Source organism: Nelusetta ayraudi, unplaced genomic scaffold, assembly GCF_046127955.1.
Source record: "Nelusetta ayraudi isolate G7.1 ecotype Tasmania unplaced genomic scaffold, CSIRO-AGI_Nayr_v1 ptg000220l, whole genome shotgun sequence".
In the NCBI taxonomy this organism is placed as follows: domain Eukaryota; kingdom Metazoa; phylum Chordata; class Actinopteri; order Tetraodontiformes; family Monacanthidae; genus Nelusetta; species Nelusetta ayraudi.
The window spans coordinates 414,372-434,841 of NW_027466269.1; the positions used below are offsets into that span (position 1 = coordinate 414,372).

General features: G+C 50.3%; 2 protein-coding genes across 7 annotated transcripts in view; one reads left to right on the plus strand and one right to left on the minus strand.

The window, feature by feature from the left end:
* Nucleotides 1-11,388, plus strand: part of kat6b (K(lysine) acetyltransferase 6B) — a 30,534-nt gene extending 19,146 nt beyond the window's left edge. For all 6 annotated transcript variants that reach the window (XM_076016227.1, XM_076016226.1, XM_076016231.1 and 3 more), the window contains exons 12-17: nucleotides 682-775; nucleotides 3,490-3,721; nucleotides 4,380-4,539; nucleotides 4,954-5,235; nucleotides 6,057-6,411; nucleotides 6,812-11,388. In XM_076016227.1, the coding sequence (XP_075872342.1) occupies nucleotides 682-775; nucleotides 3,490-3,721; nucleotides 4,380-4,539; nucleotides 4,954-5,235; nucleotides 6,057-6,411; nucleotides 6,812-9,798 (4,110 nt within the window). In that variant the 3' untranslated portion in view covers nucleotides 9,799-11,388. The remainder of the gene's footprint in view (nucleotides 1-681; nucleotides 776-3,489; nucleotides 3,722-4,379; nucleotides 4,540-4,953; nucleotides 5,236-6,056; nucleotides 6,412-6,811) is intronic.
* Nucleotides 11,389-12,373: 985 nt separating this feature from the next.
* On the minus strand, nucleotides 12,374-18,457 carry LOC142881844 (uncharacterized). The gene is made up of 7 exons (XM_076016206.1): nucleotides 18,418-18,457; nucleotides 18,138-18,321; nucleotides 17,323-17,540; nucleotides 16,430-16,640; nucleotides 13,566-13,757; nucleotides 13,170-13,393; nucleotides 12,374-12,570 (listed from the first exon to the last, which is right to left on the minus strand). The coding sequence occupies exons 1-7, from the start codon at nucleotides 18,455-18,457 to the stop codon at nucleotides 12,374-12,376; spliced, it is 1,266 nt and encodes a 421-aa protein (XP_075872321.1).
* Between the last annotated feature and the right edge of the window lie 2,013 nt (nucleotides 18,458-20,470).

Below are 20,470 nucleotides of genomic sequence, written 5' to 3' on the forward strand. Positions count from 1 at the left end.
AACTATTGCCTGCGAAGATACATTTAAAGTGTTTATAAATAACATCCGCTTTCTTCACACCTCGTAGAAGCCGCTTGCCCACTGACAATCAGCTGATAATTTAATTAGTGTTTCACATCTTTTCTTGCGGCCTGTTCTTAGCTCGGCGACGTTCAAGCTGCAGCCGCCGTTTGCTTTCGCTCGGCAATTTGAAATAATTCTCCTTTGTGTTTGTGAAAATTAAAACCTTTTCTTCGTCGGATTTGTTCATAATTGGAAAAAAAAAAAAAAGCGACAGATAAAAATGTGTTTATTCTAATTCTTAATCTAAACACTAGTCTGTTAAATTATAGCAAAGCAAATACCCATATTTCTGATGTTTGTAAACATTGGGTTTTTTGTTTTGTTTTATTTTCACGAGTCACAGTTTGTCAGTTTGCTGCCTCGACCTTTGCCAGGATAATCGTTAAATCTGATTATATGACAGAGTTTGTCACTTTTTTTCAGCCTTTTATTCAGATTAAGTTGAACCTTTGTGAGTGAAGTGAAAGCTGATCACCGAGCGTGCGTGCGTGCGTGCGTGCGTGCGTGCGTGTGTGTGTGTGCGCGCGCAGTGCACTGGGGCAAGGGCAATGGCAGGTGCATTAAATTGGCAGCTTCAGCAGAGCTCTGACATACTTGATCTGTTTCTCCTTCCCTCAGGAAAAGCTTTGCCAGCAGAAGTACAATGTCTCCTGCATAATGATCCTGCCTCAGTACCAAAGGCAAGGCTTCGGCAGGTTCCTCATCGATTTCAGTGAGTCCCCTAATGCTTCTCTTGACATCGTTGAACTGCTCAGATTCTTTTTTTTTTTTCTCTCTGTTTGTTTTGTCTTTTACGTTGCTTTTTTTGCGTGAAGACATTGAATGTTTTAGTTTGTTGCTTGTGGCAAGGTGCTGGTAGTTAGTTAGCGTCTGCTGCTGCTTCTGTGTCGTAAAAGCCTCAGAAGATCCGCAGCCAGAGACATTAAGTCCCGGCTGCTTGTTTTTATTTTTGTGGTCATTTTCAGAGAGTTCTTCTCTCATTCCTGCTGCCTTCCAGGATGCACGGGGACTGTTTTTATCCTGTTTAGTTGTTTTATTTTTTTATTTTTTTATTTTTTTTAGCCCAGTCAATGCAACACATACAATATTTAAAGGCGAGCGGCCCACTTGTGAGAACAGTCTCCTCCTTGAGTGGATTTCCATGTTTAGGCGGGCCAGATTGTCGTTCATTATCGCCTTTTTTATTGTTTTTTCCTGAGTCGTCGTCGTCAGCTCGGTGTTTGCGCGCCGCAGAGAGCAGGAGGACGAACGAACGAACGAGCGAGTGCGGTGCGGGCGGGCGGTAATGGAACATTTGATTTCCTGTTCACTTTGGGAGCCATTGAGACACGGGGAGATGCAAGAGGATCTGTGATATTGAGAGTGTGCTGATAACAAAGACGGGGATTAAGGGAGATTGAACACAGCTGAGTTCTGAGCCCTTTGAAGGCTTTATTGGAAAATGTAGCTGCAGGAAGCTGCAAGTTGTTTAGATTAAGATTTCCTGTAATGTTGGATTGTGTTTGCGGGGGGCGGGCGGGAGGCTGAGGGGGGGTGGGGGGGGGGTTCTTGGTTTCAGGTAGCTCTGCTGTGTTTCCATGACCCCTTGAATTGCGCAAAACCTAAATATGGCAATGAAAAAAACAGGTAATGGAAACAGCTAAACTTGGAAAAGCCTCTCAGATGTGGCTAAAAGGTTTGGACGCTCTCATGAGGTGGTTTTCCAGACGTATCCATATAGAGCTATATCGCAAAAGTGTCATGGAAACACTTTTGTCGCTTTTACACATCACCGGACGTGACGTACGGGATCACGTGACCAGTTCACTGTTCAAGTGAGAATGTTGGATGGAGGAGAAGACAGAGAATTCTTTACAAGTAATCAAAGAGAAAAATATAGCAACCATTCTTGACAGCAAGAAAACGTAAACAATCAAAAACAAATGTAATTATGCGCTTCACACCATTCAGTGGAAACACCTGCAAATTGCAATTGCACCTTAAATTTGTAGAAATATGGCTTTTATTTTGCGAAAAGCTGCAATAGAAAACATAGTTTGTGTGTGTGTGTGTGTGTGTGTGTGTGTGTGTGTGTGTGTGTGTGTGTGTGTGTGTGTGTGTGTGTGTGTGTGTGTGTGTGTGTGTGTGGAATTAAAATAAACAATAATGAATGGCCTCTTTGAAATCATAACTCAAAGGATGCTGAGTAGCTCTTTTGTGTTCATCATTATTGATGATGATGACACACTCGTGGGGTGACACGCAGTGAAAAATGATGAAAACATCTCTGGGCTAATTTATGGGACTGTCGGCGGCTGAGTGTTTGTCATCGCTGGGTCCTCCTCTCAGTTTAGTTTTTTTTTTCTGCTCATGAATATTGCCGTGATTAGCGGGACGTGATGCGTTCTTGGCCGTTTGGTGATTAGATTTGCTGGTTTGGGTTCTCGGCAGCAGGCAACGCATTAAAAAGCATTAATTAATTTTGCGCCGCTCGTAATGGACGACCCTTCACAGGGTCGCTGTTGAGCTAATTACACATAGATACATGTTAGTATTAGGGCTTTTTTTTTCAATCAATTATTATTGTTCTTTCTGGTTTTTGATCTCGGCGACGTCCAGCCGCTCGCCGTGTTTGGCTTTGCTTTTTTTTTTTTCTCCTTATACTGCAGGGCTGGGCAATTTTGGACAAAACTAAATCACAATTTTCTTTTTCTCTGACATCTCGATTTTCAACTTTGATTCCAATCTTTTGGTAAAACTACAAAAGACGATGGAATCATTTTTTTTAATATCTTTATTTTTAAAGAAAAATAGCAAACAAATCTTCCTATTGGACTTCATTGGGAATGAAGTGCAACTAAAATATACTGTAAATCCTCCTTGGGTTTAGTAAAGTGACATCATTTACAGTCTTCTTGACCAAACAAAGATGAATGAATGATTGAGGAAGTGAGAACCTCACTTTCACCAAACTTCACCTGAAAATAAACAGGTTCATCATGAACGAAGATGAAGTTCCCTTATTCGGGACTGAAGTGAAAACTTAGGAACCAAACACAAATGAATCCCCCTGTGGATAAAGTGACAACCTTAACCGTCGTCCACCAAACATCACTCAGGTTTTTCCATCATCTTGAACAAAGATGAATGAATAAAGAGCAAAACTTTCACATTTTGTAAAAGAGGTCCGCAGCCTTGGGAGCGTGCGAGAGGAAAATCGATTTTAAGATTCTCCTTTTTTTTTTTTTTTAACATCGTCTTGACTAATAAATCTGATTTCGATTTGAAATCCATTAATTGCACAGCCCTGCTTCACTGCCTCGTCACAGAAGCTGCAGGCAACCTGGGGAAAGAAGGGATTGTTTCTCTTGACACCGTTCCATTCTCGAACCGCGAGTTGGAGTCCTGCTGCTGCCGATGACGATGTTGTTCTCTCTGTCCCGGCAGGTTACCTGCTCACCCGGCAGGAGGGACAGGCCGGCTCCCCGGAGAAGCCGCTGTCCGATCTGGGTCGCCTGTCCTACCTGGCGTATTGGAGGAGCGTCGTCCTGGAGTTCCTGTACCGCCACCCTGACAAGCGCGTCAGCGTGAAGGGGATCAGCAGGGCCACCGGCATGTGTCCGCACGACATCGCCGCCACTCTGCAGCAGCTCGGGATGATTGACAGGCGGGACGGCAGGTCAGTGTGCGAGCCCCGCACCCCCCCATCTCCTACTCCTCCTCTTCCTCCTCCTTCTTTTCTTCCTCTTCCTTCTCCTATTCCTCTTCTCTCTCTCACTCTTCCTCCTCTTCCTCCACCTCCCCCACTTACTACTTCTCCTTTTCTTCCTCCTCTTCCTCCTCCTTTTCTTCCTCTTCTTCCTCCATCTTCTCATCCCCCTCTTTTTCCTCCACCTCTTCTTTATCTTCCTCTTCCTCTCCCTCTTCTCTTCCTCCCTCTTCTCCTCCTCCTCTTCCTTCTCCTCCTCCTGCTCCTCTTCTTCCTCCCCCTCTCCCACTTCCTCTTTTTCTTCCTACTCCTCTTCATTGCTCCTCCTCTCTCTTTACCTCTTCTTCCACCTCCTTTTCCTCCTCCTTCTTCCTCCCCTCCTCCTCCTCTTCCTCCTGCTGCTGCTGCTGCACACTGTCTGACTTATCCAGGCCAGCTGGTATTTTTAACAGCGTCTCCATTAAAGCTGCTGCTGAATATTGACAGAAGTAAGTCAGGCTGAGCGCCCCGAGGACACGGAGCACCTGGCCGTCCCAGCGAGCTCCTGTTTGCTGCACTCGCTGACAGTCGCTGACTTTCTCTCCGACCGCTCCCCTCACCCACCCCCCACCCCCACCCATCCCCCCAGGGTGGTGTTGATCAGACGAGAGCGATTGATCCAGCGGCACGTGGAGAGCCTGAGGGCCGGCCCCCGCAGGAGGGAGTTGGACCCCGACGCCCTGCGCTGGACGCCCTCCACCGCCCTCAACGCCGTCCTGTCCGAGGAGGAGAGGGAGGCGGAGATGGACGTAGGTTCACCAGCAGCTTTGCACTTAAAAATTGTCTGTTACATACATTGTGCATGTGCGTTAGACGTGCGAGTGCCACGGAAAAGCGTCGCGGACCGCCTGACACCGCGATAAATTGCAGTCGAAATCAGTTCACCGCACTAATTGATAGCAGCGAATATTCCATGAAATGCAGTCGTTCCACGGTTGCTTAGTGAAAATTTCTCCTCCGCCAACACACACACATACACACACACACACACACACTTCCCATGAAGGGCGAACAGCCAATCGAGACGCTGCTTCCTTATTATCTGGAATCAGCAACGATTCTTTTGTCATGACGTTAATTCCAACACCATTAGCCTCCGTTGTCACACACACACACACACCTCTCCTGGTGATGACGCCTTGGGTCTGTGTCATCACCACCAGGCCGAGCGGCTGAAGCAGCAGGCCAGCTGCTGGGAGAAGGAGGAGAGGGTGGCCTTCGGCGGCCGGCAGCCGCTGACCAAGGTCCACTGCAGGGTCCCCTACCGCACCTACGAGCGCCGCGCCGCCCTCTCCTGGGCCCGACGCATCCAGCAGCACCCGCAGGAGGCGGCGGCGAGTGACGACGACGAAGATGCAGACGACTACTCGGACGCATCGGACGCATCGGACGGCTCGACCACGGCGCCGACGAGGGCCCACGGCGTGCTGGCAGCCAAGAGAAAGGTGACTCTTTATGTCGGGAAGGAATCAGTCCATCGATTATCAATTACCGTGAGCTGGCGGAACAAAGGGCCGTTTCAATGCACTGGATCGCTGCATCACTGAACATTTCCTGCTCGTTGGCAGCCACATCGTGATGATGTCTAATGAGATCTCTTCAATATTCATGCGTGCGGCGGTGGGTTGAGAGTTTTGTTGTTTTTTTTGTTTTTATCGCGGTGCCTGCGTGCAGCTGCTGATGATGGAGTGTCGACTGCAGCAGGCTGAACCTCCTCGCACTGCTGTCAGCGGTCACGGCTAATTTGCTGGCCGCTTATGTCTGTTTTCTCCTTGTGACGCACTGCCCCCTTGTGCCGGAGACGATATTGCAAGCAGGTGCATGACGTAGGTGGAAGGAGGAGGGGAAGAAAAAAAAAAAATAGTAAGACGACAACAACAGCGGCAGCAGTGCTGGGCGTTTGGAGTTGATTTGGCCCATTAGTTACAATATTGATTTCTCCCTGCCAGTGATTTGGATTTGAAGGCAGCCTTGTGGGAAATAACAGAGGAATGCAGAATGAAGCCTGCGCGTTCGCGCCTCTCGTTTGTGGTCTTTTCACTCCAACATTTCGGCCTCACTGTAGCGCACGTTCAGCGCGGCGGCCTGGAGGAATTTCCTGCCGCATCGTCCGCAGGCTGGGAGGTGTGGGGTGGTCAATCACCCAGTGTCCCAGTTTACAGCAGTTACACAACCACTTCAGCCAGACTTGAGGTTTTGTCTTTTTCTCAATAGTCCCTACCCCCCCCAAACCCCCCCGCTCACTCATTTTTTCTTTGTGCTTCAGAGAACGGTCGTGCTGAAGAGGAGAGGCCGCAAGAGGAAGAGGATAAACAGCAGCGTCACCACGGAAACCATCTCGGAGACCACCGAGGTGCTGAACGAGCCTTTCGACAACGGCGAGGACAAGCGGCCCGCCCTTTCACGACCACCGCTGCTGGACCGCCGCGGCTGCAGAGTGGGTAGCAAGGAGGAGGAGGACGAGGACGAGGAGGAGGACGAGGAGGAAGAGGAGGAGGAAGAGGAGGAGGAGGAGGAGGAACAGGAAGTCAGGAGACCCGTCCTGCCCATAAAGCGACGGCGAGGCCGCCCCAGACTGGAGAAGAACATCCAGAGGGACAATCAGCAACGCTGGGACGAAGGTATCTGCATCTCTGTAGTGAACTGTTCAGTGCACCAGCTGCATAAAATAAGACATAAAAACAAATCAGGGTTCAGCGTGAAAAAAGAGATGAGTAGCAGTAGTAGTGGAGGATTCTGCAATATGGTTCTGTGTGTTCAGGAATGTTCTTCGTCTCAGGTGTAGTATGGAATGTAATTGTAATGGAAACAGCGAGAGATTCCTTCAACATCTACACATCATCACTGCACGAGAAACCACACGGGCTGTAGTTTTATTCCAGAAAGGCAGAATAAAAATACAATACACAAAATTTCTAAATGTGTCTTACATTCTGTGTAGGTTTTCTGGCTGGTGTTTGCATCTTGACTGTCTGATAAAACTTGTTCTCCAGTTAAGCAATGATACGTTCTCACCCACAGGAGTCGAGGTTCTCTGCAAGAGACCCAGCCGACCCCGTCCCATCAAACGGAAGAAGGGCTGGCCCAAGGGGGTGAAGCGCGGCCCCCCCAAATGGAGGCTGAAGAACGAGAGGAAGACGGGCTTCAAGCTCAACCTCTACACGCCGCCCGAGACCCCGCTGGAGGCGGAGCAGCAGCACCTGCACAACGACCAGGAGGCTAAAGAGGAGCCGGAGCTGGAGCTGCCGGAGCTGGAGCTGCCGCTCTGCGCCGACGAAGGCATCGGAGTGGGCGGAGCCTCTGCCAGTCCGGAGCCGCCGGCCAGCCCCGCCCACCTGGCCTCGTGCCGCTCGAGTTCGCCCGAAGGCTCGCCGGCGGCCGCGACGCCCCGCCTCCCCTCCCCAGAGCCGCCTGATGACCAGGAGAGCGACCACGACCTGGACTCCGCCGCCGCCAAGGAGGCGGGACGGGACGATGGCGAGGTGGAGGAGGAGGAGGAAGAGGAGGAGGAGGAAGAGGAGGAGGAAGATGGGCAGAGCCAGCATAGAACTAGAGCAGCGGCGGCAGACAGGGTGGCGGACGTGGCGGCGAGCCCGGGCGCCACCATCGAGTTGGAACTGGACCCCAGAGACGAGTCGGAACCAAGTGAACAAACCTTTTTAGACGCGAAAGGAGACGAGGATCCCGAGTCGAGTCGGCAGCTTCCTGAGGCAGTTTGCCGGGAAGAAGACGGAGAAGCGGCTGCAGCCGGAGGAGGGCAGCAGGAGGAGGTGGAGGCAGACGGAGCTGCAGCAGCAGCAGCGGCAGCAGCAGCAACAGCAGCAGCAACAGCAGCAGCAGCAGCAACAGCAGCAGCAACAGCAGCAGCAGCAGCAGTGGACTCTGACAACCTGGCCGAATCTGACTCAGAGGAGGACGAGGAGGAGGAGGAGAGGGAGGAGGGGGAGAGGCCTCCCAGTCCTCAGCCACCTCCTCCTCAGCCCGCCCTTAGCCCCGCCCACAGGGGGGCAGAGCCTGCCGACTCAGAGACGGTCCAGGCTGTCTGCTCACTGACCGAGCGGGAGACGGCGTTCCGGGACTGCGCCGAGACGCCGGAGCCCCGCGGGGGCCTGGGGGCTTTTGGCTGCGTGGCGCCGAGCCCGCAGCTCCCCCTGCTGGACGAGCGCAGCAGCCCGCCGTCATCCTCCGCCCCCTCCCACCCCAGCCAGTCGGTTCGCTCGGCCAGCAGCCCGGCCGTCTCCCTGCTGGACAGCGGCTACACGCAGATCAGCCCCGAGCATCACGGCGGCGGCTCCTCCGCCACCGCCGCCATGTCGGCGGCGCCGTCGCTGCTCAGCGTGGAGACGAGCCCCATGATGGACGTCCCGTCGGTGTCGGACCACTCGCAGCAGGTGGTGGACAGTGGCTTCAGCGACCTGGGCAGCATCGAGAGCACCAGCGAGAACTACGACAACCCCAGCAGCTACGACTCCAGCATGGGCGGAGGCAGTGTCTGCGCCGCCTCCGGCCCCCCCCAGACCAGCTGCTCCTACGGCGGCCTGGCACAGAGCAGCTGCGCTGTGAGCCAGCAGCTGCAGAACAGCCTCAGCTCGCCGCCGCCGCCGCCGCTGTGCAGCGTCAAGTCGCCGCAGGGCTGCGTGGTGGTAGTGGAGCAGCAGCAGCAGCAGCCGCGGCCCCCCAGCAACAGCCAGCACAGTCAACACAACTCGCACAGCAGGCACGGCGGCGGACAGCAACACAATCAGCTCGCACACCATCACAATCACCACCTCCAGCGCAATCAGCACAGCCAGCACAATCAGCACGCCGCGCCACAGCAGCAGCAGCAGCAGCAACAACACGGCCTGCACAATCAGCACGTCCAGCAGCAGCAGCAGCAGCAGCAGCAGCAGCAGACGCCCATGGCTCAGTGCGCCCTCCCCTCCAACTTCTCCGCCTCCATGCAGCAGCTGACTGACGTCTCCGACTCCTGCGGCCCCAACTTTACCTTCTACGACAGGATCAACCACCAGGGGGCGTACTGCAGCGGCGCTGCTGCAGGTGGCGGTGCAGGAGGTGGCGGCACCCACTACTCGCAGTCGTCAGGCCTCAGTCTGGCCAAGCTGCAGCAGTTCACCAACACCTTCATGGAGCACCCGCACTCGCTGCCCTTCAACCACACGGGGGCGCCACCCGCACCACCGCCGCACCACCACCACCACCACCACCACCACCCCATCACCTCTTATGCAAACGCGGCGCCGTCGCAGCATCACCGCGTCCCCAACCCGCAGGTGCAGGCCACCATGACTCCGCCCCCCAGCCTTGGCTCGCCGCCGCCGCCGTCGGCCGTCATGCTACAACGTAGCAACGTTGGCGTCCCGCCGTCGCAGCGCATCCAGCCGCAGGGGGTCACCAAAGGTCACGTCTCGGCACGCTCTAAGCCGGCGCCGCTCTCGCACCCGCACCCCCACCCTCACTCTCACCCCCATCACCACCCCCACCACCATCACCACCACCACCACCACCAGCAGCAGCAGCAGCAGCAGCAGCAACAGCAGCAGCAGCAGCAGCAGATGTACGCACGGGCAGCAGCGCCACCGCCGCCGCCCGTGGCCATGCAGGCGCCGTCCCGGACGCTGGCCGCCGCCGCCGCCGCCGCTGCCGCCATGCCACGCATGAACATGAACATGAACATGAGCGTCAACATGAACATCATGCCGGCCCCGGCGTACAACGTCGGCTCCATGAACGTGCCGTCGCTCAACCCCATGAACGGCTACGGCGTGGGCCACCAGCCCATGATGAACGGCGGCGGCTACCACGGCAACCACGCCTACCACCACGTCAACCAGTCGGCCCAGTACTCTATGCAGATGGGGATGATGGGAACGCAGCCATACGCCCAGCAGCCCATGCAGGCGCCGCCGCCGCACAGCAACGTGGTGTACGCTCCGGCCAGCCACCACGGATACATGAACGCTGGCATGTCCAAGCAGCCCCTGAAGGGGCCCTTCATCAGGCGGTAGCCCTCTGGTGGCCCCCTGGTGCCCCCTAGTGGCCCTATGGTGGGCCCCTGGTTGCCCCCTGTTGGCCCTCTGTTGTCCCCCTGGCGGCCCCCTTGTGGTCCCACGGTGACCCCCTGGTAACCCTTTGGTGGTCCCCCTGTTGGTCCCCTGGCGGCCCTCTGGCGGCCCCATGTTGGCCCTCAGGCGGCCCCATGTTGGCCCTCTGGTGGCCCTCTGGTGCCACTTGTTGGTCCCCTTGGCCTTTTTATTATTTTCTTTTGCTCTTTTATTATTTTTGATGTTATTACTCACGATGACGTAAAAACCAGCAGCAGCACTTGGAAAGAATGCAAAAATTTTCATTAGCAAAGTAAACTTTGATTATTTTTTTTTGTGTGTGTGTATTTTTTTCATGTTTCTGTTTGTTTGTTTGTTTGTTTTTCCAAGATGGGAAGCCTTACATCATTACGATGAAAATCTATTTAATTCGTGTTCAGTGTCTCTGATGTGTCTTTAGAGCAGCAGGCGGGTTCGGAGCTCCGGTTTTTTCGAGATTTCATCAGTGGTTTTTCGCAGTCGTGTAGCAGCAGCAGCAGCAGCCTCAAATGAAGCCATTAAATGTGCCTGCTACCAGTGAGTCAGTGGCTGTTTGAACCCGTTCAGTGTACCTGTCTAACAGTGCTGACTATTAGTTTGTACTATACTCATGCCTTTGTATATTTAAATTATTGTACTTTTTTTTTCTTTTTACTTTTCTTTTCTTTTTCTTTGTAAAGTGACAACTAGCATGCTTCAGTCTCTGTTAGTGACAGTGCATTGAGTAGTACTGTACAAGTGTTGTGCTTAATAGCAAGCCATTTTAAAGATATCTGGCCTTTATTGGGTTTCCCTCCACGGCGGGAATAAAAGATGAAAACTATATTTTGTTAATTCTAATAATGTACAAAAAAAAATGTAAACTTAGTCCTGTTTTCTGTTGGGTTTGAAAAGGTTTTATTGCTATGTATGTATAATTCTGAAGTCTTTTGTAACAGATCTCCTCGAGGCAGCTTTCTGTTTTAAATAAAGCAGACTGATGTCTGTGGAAAAATAACAAAGCATATCTCAGTGTTTGTACCCTGAAAATCCTAAAACATTTCGACGTGTTGAGAAGTGTGGCGGAATAAAAATAAAAAATAAAAAAAAGAACTAAATGATTATAATGATGAATAACAAATAGAAAAAAAACTATAAATTTAGTCCAAAGCTGATATTTTACATAATGCCTTTAAAAGCTAGGTTTTCATTCCACCTGTAGATTTGTTTTCTATCTTTATAAAATGTTGGATTTATATTTTACCGAAGCGTAGAGGAATAGAGCCTGTGAATAGACCAAACTAAGCTAATGGATTGCATGTAAAACGCAACTTGTACTTGTGTTTTTGTTTATATTGCTCTTTTGTAGCCTTTGTACCTGTACAGAGTTGCTGGTAAGAACAGGGGGGGAAATACCTGGCGATGTGCACAAGAATCGGACAGATTGACTCTCTTGTATTTATGACTTCTCTCCTTTTGTCAGTTACTTAAAAATGCTGTACATTTTAGCATAAGAATAAATTATGATTGACCATGTCCTTTGTTCTGCTTATAATTGATAGCCAGCTCAGAGGAGGAGGAGGAGTTGGAGGAAGAGGAGGGCAGAGGTCGGAGAGGTTTAACGGCCCTGCAGGAAAGTATTTTAACATCAAAGGGAAACCCGAGACAGTTGCACACCTTTAATTTTCATCCCTGAATGCAAAACATCAACATCTAAAGTTTCTAACCGGTGGCACACCTGCAACACATAGCGATAATCCTAACGAGGCAGGGAGGCTTTGCTCGGTCAGACACGGCGACAGTTGAATTTCCTTGGATCAGAAATTAATAACGCACTCGCTTGTCACAGGAAACCTGATAAATTCTGCATTAAAGATGTCATGTTGTCTCCATTTGCACGTCTTTATTTAAATCTGAGCCTCATGTGGCGCAGCAGCCTTGCAAGGCTAATTAGGCGAAAACTTAACAATGTCCAAAACGTCACTTTGAGCCTTCTGTTCACAGCCTCCTGCAAAAAACCAAACCGAAAACAAAACACTGAGTTTCCTGAAACGGACACTATGCAGCAACTTCTACCTGTTGGAAGCGGACATAAACGAGGCAGTGACAGGGGGCGGAGCCAATGCCTGGCTGAGGGTGTGGTCATTGGCCCAGGGGAGACGTCGATGAAGCATCTGTTCCCTTTGTGTTGTCATAAAGGGACATGTGATGTGGTAAAGTGAATTCTGCCAAAAACAGAGCTCCGACCTTCTGTAAAACTGAGGCAAAATCCAGCGATTTTGAAAGCTTGGCTGAACATTAATGTGTTTTTAATGGTCAGAACCTCGAGATCTGAACCTCCGATGTCCAGGATGGTTTTCCACTCGGTAGTATGTCAGTCTTACATGTTATGGACTCTGTCTAAAGAAGGACGATGCCTTCAAATAACTTTAGACTCATTTGGACTTTGCCAGCTTTATAGTCAACGTCAGCCAAGCTGAACTCGAGTGGAACTGCTCGGCGGCGACTTGAGCCTGTAGTTTTATTTCCTTTCCTCCAGGAGGCGCATGTCCAGCTCCCTCAGCTGTTTGAGGAAGCCCCAGTTGGGGATGATCCGCCGCCGCCTCTTCACATGTTCCACGGCGTCCACCAGCGTCATGTCCTCGCAGATCATGAGGTAGGCGAGGAAGAGCGTGGCTGAGCGACTCCGCCCCATCACGCAGTGCACCAGCAGTTTGTCTGGAGGAGCAGCAGCAGCAACAGTGACTTAAAGCACCAGAAATTAAATCCAACGTTTTATGTAATTGGCAAATCTGAGCGCAGAAGTAACTCCAAGCTCCAAAACCCAGATAGTTTTCAGTTTTGGTCGATTAACCTCACTTTAGTAAAAACAAAAGCGGAAAACAGAAATATTGCTAACGCTTGGCATCAAACCACAGAAGAAGAAAGTAAGCATGAAAGCTCTTTAGTTGAAAATCTGCTGCAAGAGATGACTAGCATGAATGCTACAGTCATGGAAGTTTATATAAGAAACTAAATTCAGATATTGTTTTACCTGTTTATTAGTAGTTGTTGTTTTTTCTATGAGGTTAAGGATTGCACTCGGGTAAAAAGCTTAAAGGTCCAGTGGTTTAGGGTTAGATAGCAACTAGTGGTTAGAAAGCAAACTTCAGACAAACTAGTACGTTGAAATGAATGACAGCACAACACCTGCCTTAGTGTTTCCCTTCTATTTTATGTGGATTGGTCCCTGTGAAAGTTGTGCACTGGCCCTTTAAAGGATTTTTCACTCCTTAGAATAATCCAAACACTCCTCAAATAACAACGACCTTCCTTACTCTCGGGGACACTCAGCGTTTCCCGGATGAAGTGGGCGGCGGGGTAGAAATGCGGGCTCAGGTCAAAGGTCGTCACGTCCTCGGCCACCATGCCGTAGTAGACCACGTCCATGTCGGCGTAGTAGGGGGCGCCGGTGTCCACGTTGTTCCAGGTTCCCTCGGCGGCGTTGAGGACGTGGGTGACGCCCAGCGTCTTCAGCAGACTCTTGTCCTTGGCCGTCTGCCTGCGAGGAGCCAACGGCCCCAATTATACACTTTTACTAATGTCTTTTTGGGCAACATGTTAAGCTTTTCGCAATATAAAAATCCTAAATCAAGCCAAATTTCACACACTGGAACTGTAATTTTCCTTCCCCGGCGTTAACGCCTTCGTGTCCCCGCCCCTCCCTCACTCACTCGTCCCCGATGTAGACGCCGGGCCAGACCTCGTTGACGTGGGTGTACGCCACACTACCGCGGTTGAGGATTTTCTCCAGCTCGTAGCCTCCGGGTGTGACGTATTCATCTGCCGCCGCGCCGACGTTAATCCCTCTGCCAAGGTGAGAACCATGAGAAGCCATTTTCTTCTCGCCGCTGCCGCAGCCTCCGCTTTCGTTTCACACCTGACAAATCAGCTTGAGGGACAAAAAGAGAAACGCTCAACCAGCGCACTCTGCATCAAGTATGGCTGCCCCATTCATTTGAGTGGAGTTGGTAGCTAGCCTGATATTCTGCGCAAAAGTCCACCATTTTGAAATGGTTTCCGAGCTACTTCCGAATTATGCGCAGTAATGTCACTGCTTCCCTTCCCATCGTGCCTCTGTAAGTTACGGGATGCAGCGGGACATGTCAGCCAATCAGAACGAGCCAAGGGACAGCACGTACGTCTGGTAATATAAAGCTGAGGATTTTCTGGCCTTTTCTACATTTTTAGAAAGATTATAAAATCCACGACTTAAGCGTCTATAATAGAAACAATTATTACAAACCATGTTTAATTAGGTCGTCCTGTCAACCGTTTTATAGCCATTTATTTTTGTATTGCGGCCTATGGGAAAAATGTTTTTTGGGCCTCATTGGATTTTTGGCTGCAGTACCTCTCGTTGCCACTGGAAAGAAATCGACGGGCCGTTGTATAACCAGTCTGGAATCCATTTCTTATAATACATCCACCTGCTCAACTCATGTTCTTCCACTATGATTGTAAAAACTCTATTTTTTAACTTTTGTTTTGCCGTTTATGATTTTTGTCTGCATGCGCTTCCTGTCACCACTCACCAGCAGATTGACAATAATCCAGCAGGAAAACGCTCTTGCCGCAGCAGCAGCAGCAGCAGCAGCAGCAGCGCCGTGGGGCTGAATGCAGCCGAGAGTTTCTTTCTGTCGGGCCGCAGTGGGATTGTGTGACGCTGCGCTGTGACACTGTGATATTTTTAGGTCTGTGTGTGACTCGACCTTCACTGCTGCTGCTGTGGTGACAGTCGTCTTCTTCACTCTTGTCATGTCCAAACTGTGCTGTGCTTTTCACACAGAGATTCTTGCGATTCCACTGGCTGCTTGGACTCAACACTGAGATTCTGATTCTTGCGTTCGCACAACAAGTGCTGAGGGGTTTTGCCTCTTTTGACTTTTTTTTTTTTTTTTTTTTTTTTTGCGTGACGATTCCCAGACATGTGAGCTTCAAGGCCTCCAGGTCATGATTGCCTCCTTAAAGATAAGTGTGTAATATTTGGAGATTTCAAAGAAGATACTGCGACACTGAGTGGTTACATTTTAGATTGCAACAACTTTCATTGTCCCTTCCTCTCCCGAGCTTGCCAGTGAACTACGTTGGCCTGCACACCCAAACCTGGATACCTATACCAGTATATTAACCTTTAACCAATGTAAAAATCATATCTGAAGTCAAATAATACACACTGGACCTTTAAAGAGGGACTTGAGAGCCTTGGATCCTTCATGTTGGGATCCAGGAGTGACAACACCTCAGGCCAAGTAAGTTTTTGCTTTCCGTGTTACTTCCACATCATACAGCCCCATATGTGGTAGTAGTGTCACTTCCCATTATGCCTCTGTAGCACATGTGATGTATCACGATGCATCAGCCAATCAGAACGAGCCGAGACGCAGCATGCTGGGAATGAAAAACTCTTGTCTGGTGATTTTCTGGCCTTTATAAATATTTTACAATTGATTAAAAGTCCATGACTTAAAAAATCTACAACAGAATGATTTTTAGTGAACTGTGTTTTAGGTCAAAGGTCGTCCTGTCAGCCTTCCAGCCTTAGATTTGCAGGCGTTTGTGGGAGAAATTGCTTTTTGGAACGCATGGGACTTTTGGCTGCAGTACCTCGCGTGGCAAAAAAAAATAAAAACAAAAAAATTTGAATTTATTATGGGATAGCCCCTTGAGATGTGCCATCTCATTTTCAAGGTGGTCCCTTTGCCACGCTGTCATATCGGTGTCCGGTTCTTATAAAACATCCATGAGTGAAAACGACTGAGTTGCAGGACGGACGAATGAAGCCGTCAGACAGTTTTCTCCTTCACCCTCCTCATGTCTTTACCCTCTGACAGTGAAATCATTGAACCTGTGATTTCTAATTCCTTTTATTTTATTCCCTTTAACACTCCCCCACCCCCCCACAATCCCCCCAGGGTTGGCTGCTTCATCTCCTCCTCAAAGTCTGACCTGAATCTGTGCACACATTCACAAGCACGCCGGCGTATTTTTAGCAACTTGTGCAGAACCTCTTTTTTTTTAAATTATTATTTATTCATGTATTTATTTTTTAAGGTGCCGTGGCTTTTTGACGTAGTATGCTCCAGCAAACACACAGCAGATGATGAAGAGTTGTGTTGTTTATTCGAGGTGGAACCTGCTTTTCTGTGTCTTGTTGCCGTTGGGGGTTTTCAGCAGATTTGCATCGCTTAATATTGTGACTCGGCGTCGGCCATCGTGTCGCACGCACCCAGAAAACAAACGTGTCACTTTCATCACGTTTGCTGTCATTTGGTTTGTTGGTCACACGGGGCACTTTAGTTTTTTTTAAGTTGCTCTGTGCAGGTGGAGCTTCTATCACACTTTCCTCTCGAGCTCAACTACCAAGCACATGCGACAATATGCAGTCCTGAGGCTCTCGCTCTCGCTGCAGCGAGAGACAGCAGACTTGACTTCACTCAAAGTGAAATGAAAATGTATGCGATTTATTTGACGGCCGTTTGAAATATTTTCACACTCTTTGCAAATTTGCAACACCGGTTTCGAAGTGATTCAATGCCGCTGCAGCGACGTGTCCAGCCGACGCAGCTGCTCCAGGAAGCCGGCGTTGGGGAGGATGTTCCTGCGCTGGCAGACAAGCTCCAGCGCCGCCACCAGGCTGAGTCTCTCTCTGATCATCAGGTATGCCAGAGCCAGGGCGGCGGAGCGGCTGATCCCCCGAGCACAGTGCACCAGCACCTTACCTGCAGAGAGCAGCCAGAGGACGCCAGCTTAGGTGGGGTGCCACACACACACACACACACACACACACACACACACACACACAAAAGGAGGATTTGTATTTTTTTGATTTTTTTGTTTTGCAAATAAACATCTTTTACATTCAAATTTCTTACGCAGCAAATTTTTCAGACAGCTGGGAGCTGATCTGTTCAGCTACATGGGCTCCTCTCCGCAGCGGAACGAAGAGGAGGCCGACGAAGAGGAACAGCTGACAGCTGTACAACGTGCAGAGCCGGTACGTGATGCACACAGACAAGTCAAGACAGGCTGGACTTATTTGCAGTGATGACTGAATCACCAGCAGACGTGTTCGTGACTCGGACATTTAGGTCAGAGCTGCTGTCTTGTTATACTGACATATAAATATTTCCTAGTGTGTTCTTTTGTTTTGGGCTTTTTTTCAAGAGAGATAATGGAAAGACCCGCCCACTACTTTGTTTGAATGGGATGGATATGGTTAAAGTTACGGTTCATACAGAGGTAAGGAAGCGGTTGCCAATCAGCTGCCAGTAGGGGCGGGCCATTGCTGAATCTCGCTGCTGTCAGTCACACTTACCTTGTGTGTTTGTTGCACCCGTGTTTTGTTTTTGCACATGATAATAAAAACAACAGCAACAACATTCCCACATCTGGATGTGAACGTGGCGCGGCGCCCCCTTGTGTTCGCACCTCTCTGACTCAGAGCCTCGTGGATGAAGTCGGCCGCTGGGCCAAAGTAGGGAGCCAGGTCGAAGTCTCTGCGGTCGGCCGCCGGGACGCCATGATACTTGAGGCCCACGTCGCTGTAGAACTGCGGCCCCGTGTCGATGTGCTGCGGCCCGTCGGCTGCGTTCAGCACATGCGTTATCCCCAGATCGGCCAGCAGGGGCTTCTGCTGTGCCGTGGCGCTGCAACCGAAAACAGAATAAGTGGAACCGCCTCCTGTGGTTCTCTGCTCCGCCTCCCGCTCTGCTACAAGCCCCCTGGATCCAAGATGGGGGCCCAGTCGTGATTTTGAAATGGTTAATTTTGAATGATGTCACTTCCTCACGTGAAGCACCAGGACGTACAGCCAATCGGAACAGGCCGAGACAGTCTGGGAAAATCAAATTTTCTGGCAAATATTTAATGTCCACGACTTCAAAACATACTTTATTGAAAGATATGTGATGAACCACATTTCAGGTCAAAGGTCATCAGCTGTTTTAAAGGCCTTTCCCGGTTTAATTGGCTAAAAATGCTTTTTAGGGCCATGTGGGATTTTTGGCTGCAGTACCTCAAATGGCCACTGCAAGAAATTGCCACACCACCCTTTTGGCGTCCGTCTGGTATCCAGTTTTTATGATACATCCACCCTCTGCTCTCTGCTAGCATGTGTTGGTAAAGCTGCTACTGCTGCTGGTGTGACTCTAATGTCTGCGTCCCGCCAGGCGGCACCGCCTGGTTTTGCGGCGACAGTTTCTCCCTCCGTTCCGCCGCCGTGTTGCAGTGCGAGTGTCACTCACGCATCTCCGACGAAGAGGTTGGGCCAGACCTCGTTGACGGCTCCGGTGGGGCGTCGGTTCCTCAGCAGAAGGCTGAGCAGATCGCAGGTGGGAGGTGTCTGACGCTCCTCCGGCTCCTCCCCTGGCCTCGGCGCCGCCGTCGCTGCCGTCATCAGCTCGAAGCTCCGGGACGGTCTCGCTGTTCCTGGAGAGCAGATTGGAGGAGTCCCCGCTGCTGTTCCGCTAGTTTGTTTTTATTTATTTCTTTTGCCTTCTGCTGTTATTTGGAAGGGAGTGTTACCTCCGGTGACCTCTGAACCTGGCAGCGTGGCGCGGCGCATACTCTGCCCCTCATTCCCTCAGTGGGAATGTGAAGAGTGCGGAGTACCACAGGCTGCCTGGACTATTTATTGCACAGATGGGCGGGACAGAAGCTGCTGCTTGTGTTACTGCGACTCTGACTGCAGTGTTGACGATGGCAACAGGAAGCACAGCAGGGAATCGCTGCCCACTGAGTTTTAAACCAGAATTAAATCAGACTCACAGAGATGCTTCTTTGATTTGATACGGTCAACCTTTATTTTGAAAAACTGACTTCTTCAGCCCTTTAGCTTGTGTTTTTGTGTTACTGGCATGACAGCTAACACACCAAGTACGAAAAGCTAATTATCATAGTGACACCTCTGCAGAGTTTTTTTTTTTAGTGGGGGTGAGTCATTACTGCATGAGAGCGAGAAGCCATATTCCCCACTGGCTAGCACTAGCAGTGAGCAGCTGGCCAATCACATAGGAGTGGGCTGTTTGTGAGGGCTGTATGGCTGAAACTAGGAGTTCCATTGACCAAACTTACTTTGTTTATTGTTGGGTGTTGACGACCAACAGTAATTTATCAAATCTGGAGATGGCCATTAAACAACACCTTTAAAGGTTAAGTGTGTCATATTTGGAGAAGCTTCTAAGTAGCACAGTGTAAATGTTTGATGATATAAAAATTGATCAATGCTGAAAGCATTGGGAAGAATTTTAGGAAACTTTTTCCAAATTTCAGGGGAGCTAATAATTCTGACTTTAACTGTACACACACACACACACACACACAGTATGTTTTTTTGTTTGTTTGTTTGTTTTACCATACTGCAAGTAAATACTTTTATTAATGTATTTCTGTAAAATTTACACGCTGAACCTTGAGGCCTTGATTGCCCTTGAGGCATTTTCAGCAAACAAGCAAAATGTTGCTCAGCCGGCTGCAGGTTTGTCACTGATGTTGATGTTCAGCCGTGACACTGGCTTGAAATCAGACACAGCCAGAAAACATCGGCCCAGCTGGTACGTGGTGCACGTAGCAGCAAAATCAGCAGAATCCACAGACGCTCTCTGATGACTCTTTGTGTGTTTTTGCCACCTGACGTCATTTATATGGAAATATTCTGCAAGGCAAAATTAGTCAGCGATGGCGTCTTTTCTGCAACCGCCGCCGACTCAAGACCCAGTCAGTCGCCAGCGCTGTGAGTCACCGGTGCTGGAAGGAGGTCCGCGCCACAGTGGAGAAGAGGAAATCTAACACGACAGGATAATGATGCATGCGGCCAAAGGCTGAAACATTTGAGAAAAACGTGCAGTTTGAGAAAGGAAGAGGAGTGCATCGAACACCCAGCTGTCGATTCACCTGGTGACAGGAGCAACTTGACTTGGATGGATGTGGAGCTCCGCCCCTTCCCTCGACTACTCCGTCAGCTCGTTTGTGTGTTTACAACTTCCGTTCCGACGTCTAATTTGTGGCTCCTCTGGGAGTTAAACGCAGAGAGGAGCGCTTCTCAAACTCCTGACTAAAAAAGTTTTCCACAATATTGCAACAAATGTTTCGGCACGCGCTAATCCCCCCGCTTCCTTATCGCACCCACACCCACCACCGCCTCCCCCTTCCCAGCGGGGATTAGTGGGCATGGGGGCGCGTAATTGAACTGTCTTGCAGCCTGTGTATTCCTGCCAGGGATTACTGTAAGGACCCGCTGCACACTGGAGCCCCGCCCACCAATCGCCCCTCCCTCCACCCCCCAGTCCCCCAAACATGTGCAGGGGGTCTCGTCCTATTACTGTCATGTCAGATGGCGACTTGGCTTTGCCTAACAGGCCAGGCAGGCGGCGGCCACCGCTGCTCTAATTGTGTAATTTCCATGTCCAATAAAAAGTGTTGCTTACAAATGACTGGAGGCTTGGAAATCCATTTAGAGCCAATTTTTGCCAGCTGAGGTCAGAACTCGCCGGCGGATTAGCGCGGGAGAAACGAATATTAACTCCACATTTTTCCCAGGGTTTGATTTGCATCGATGAGGCGACGCCACTGGGGGTCG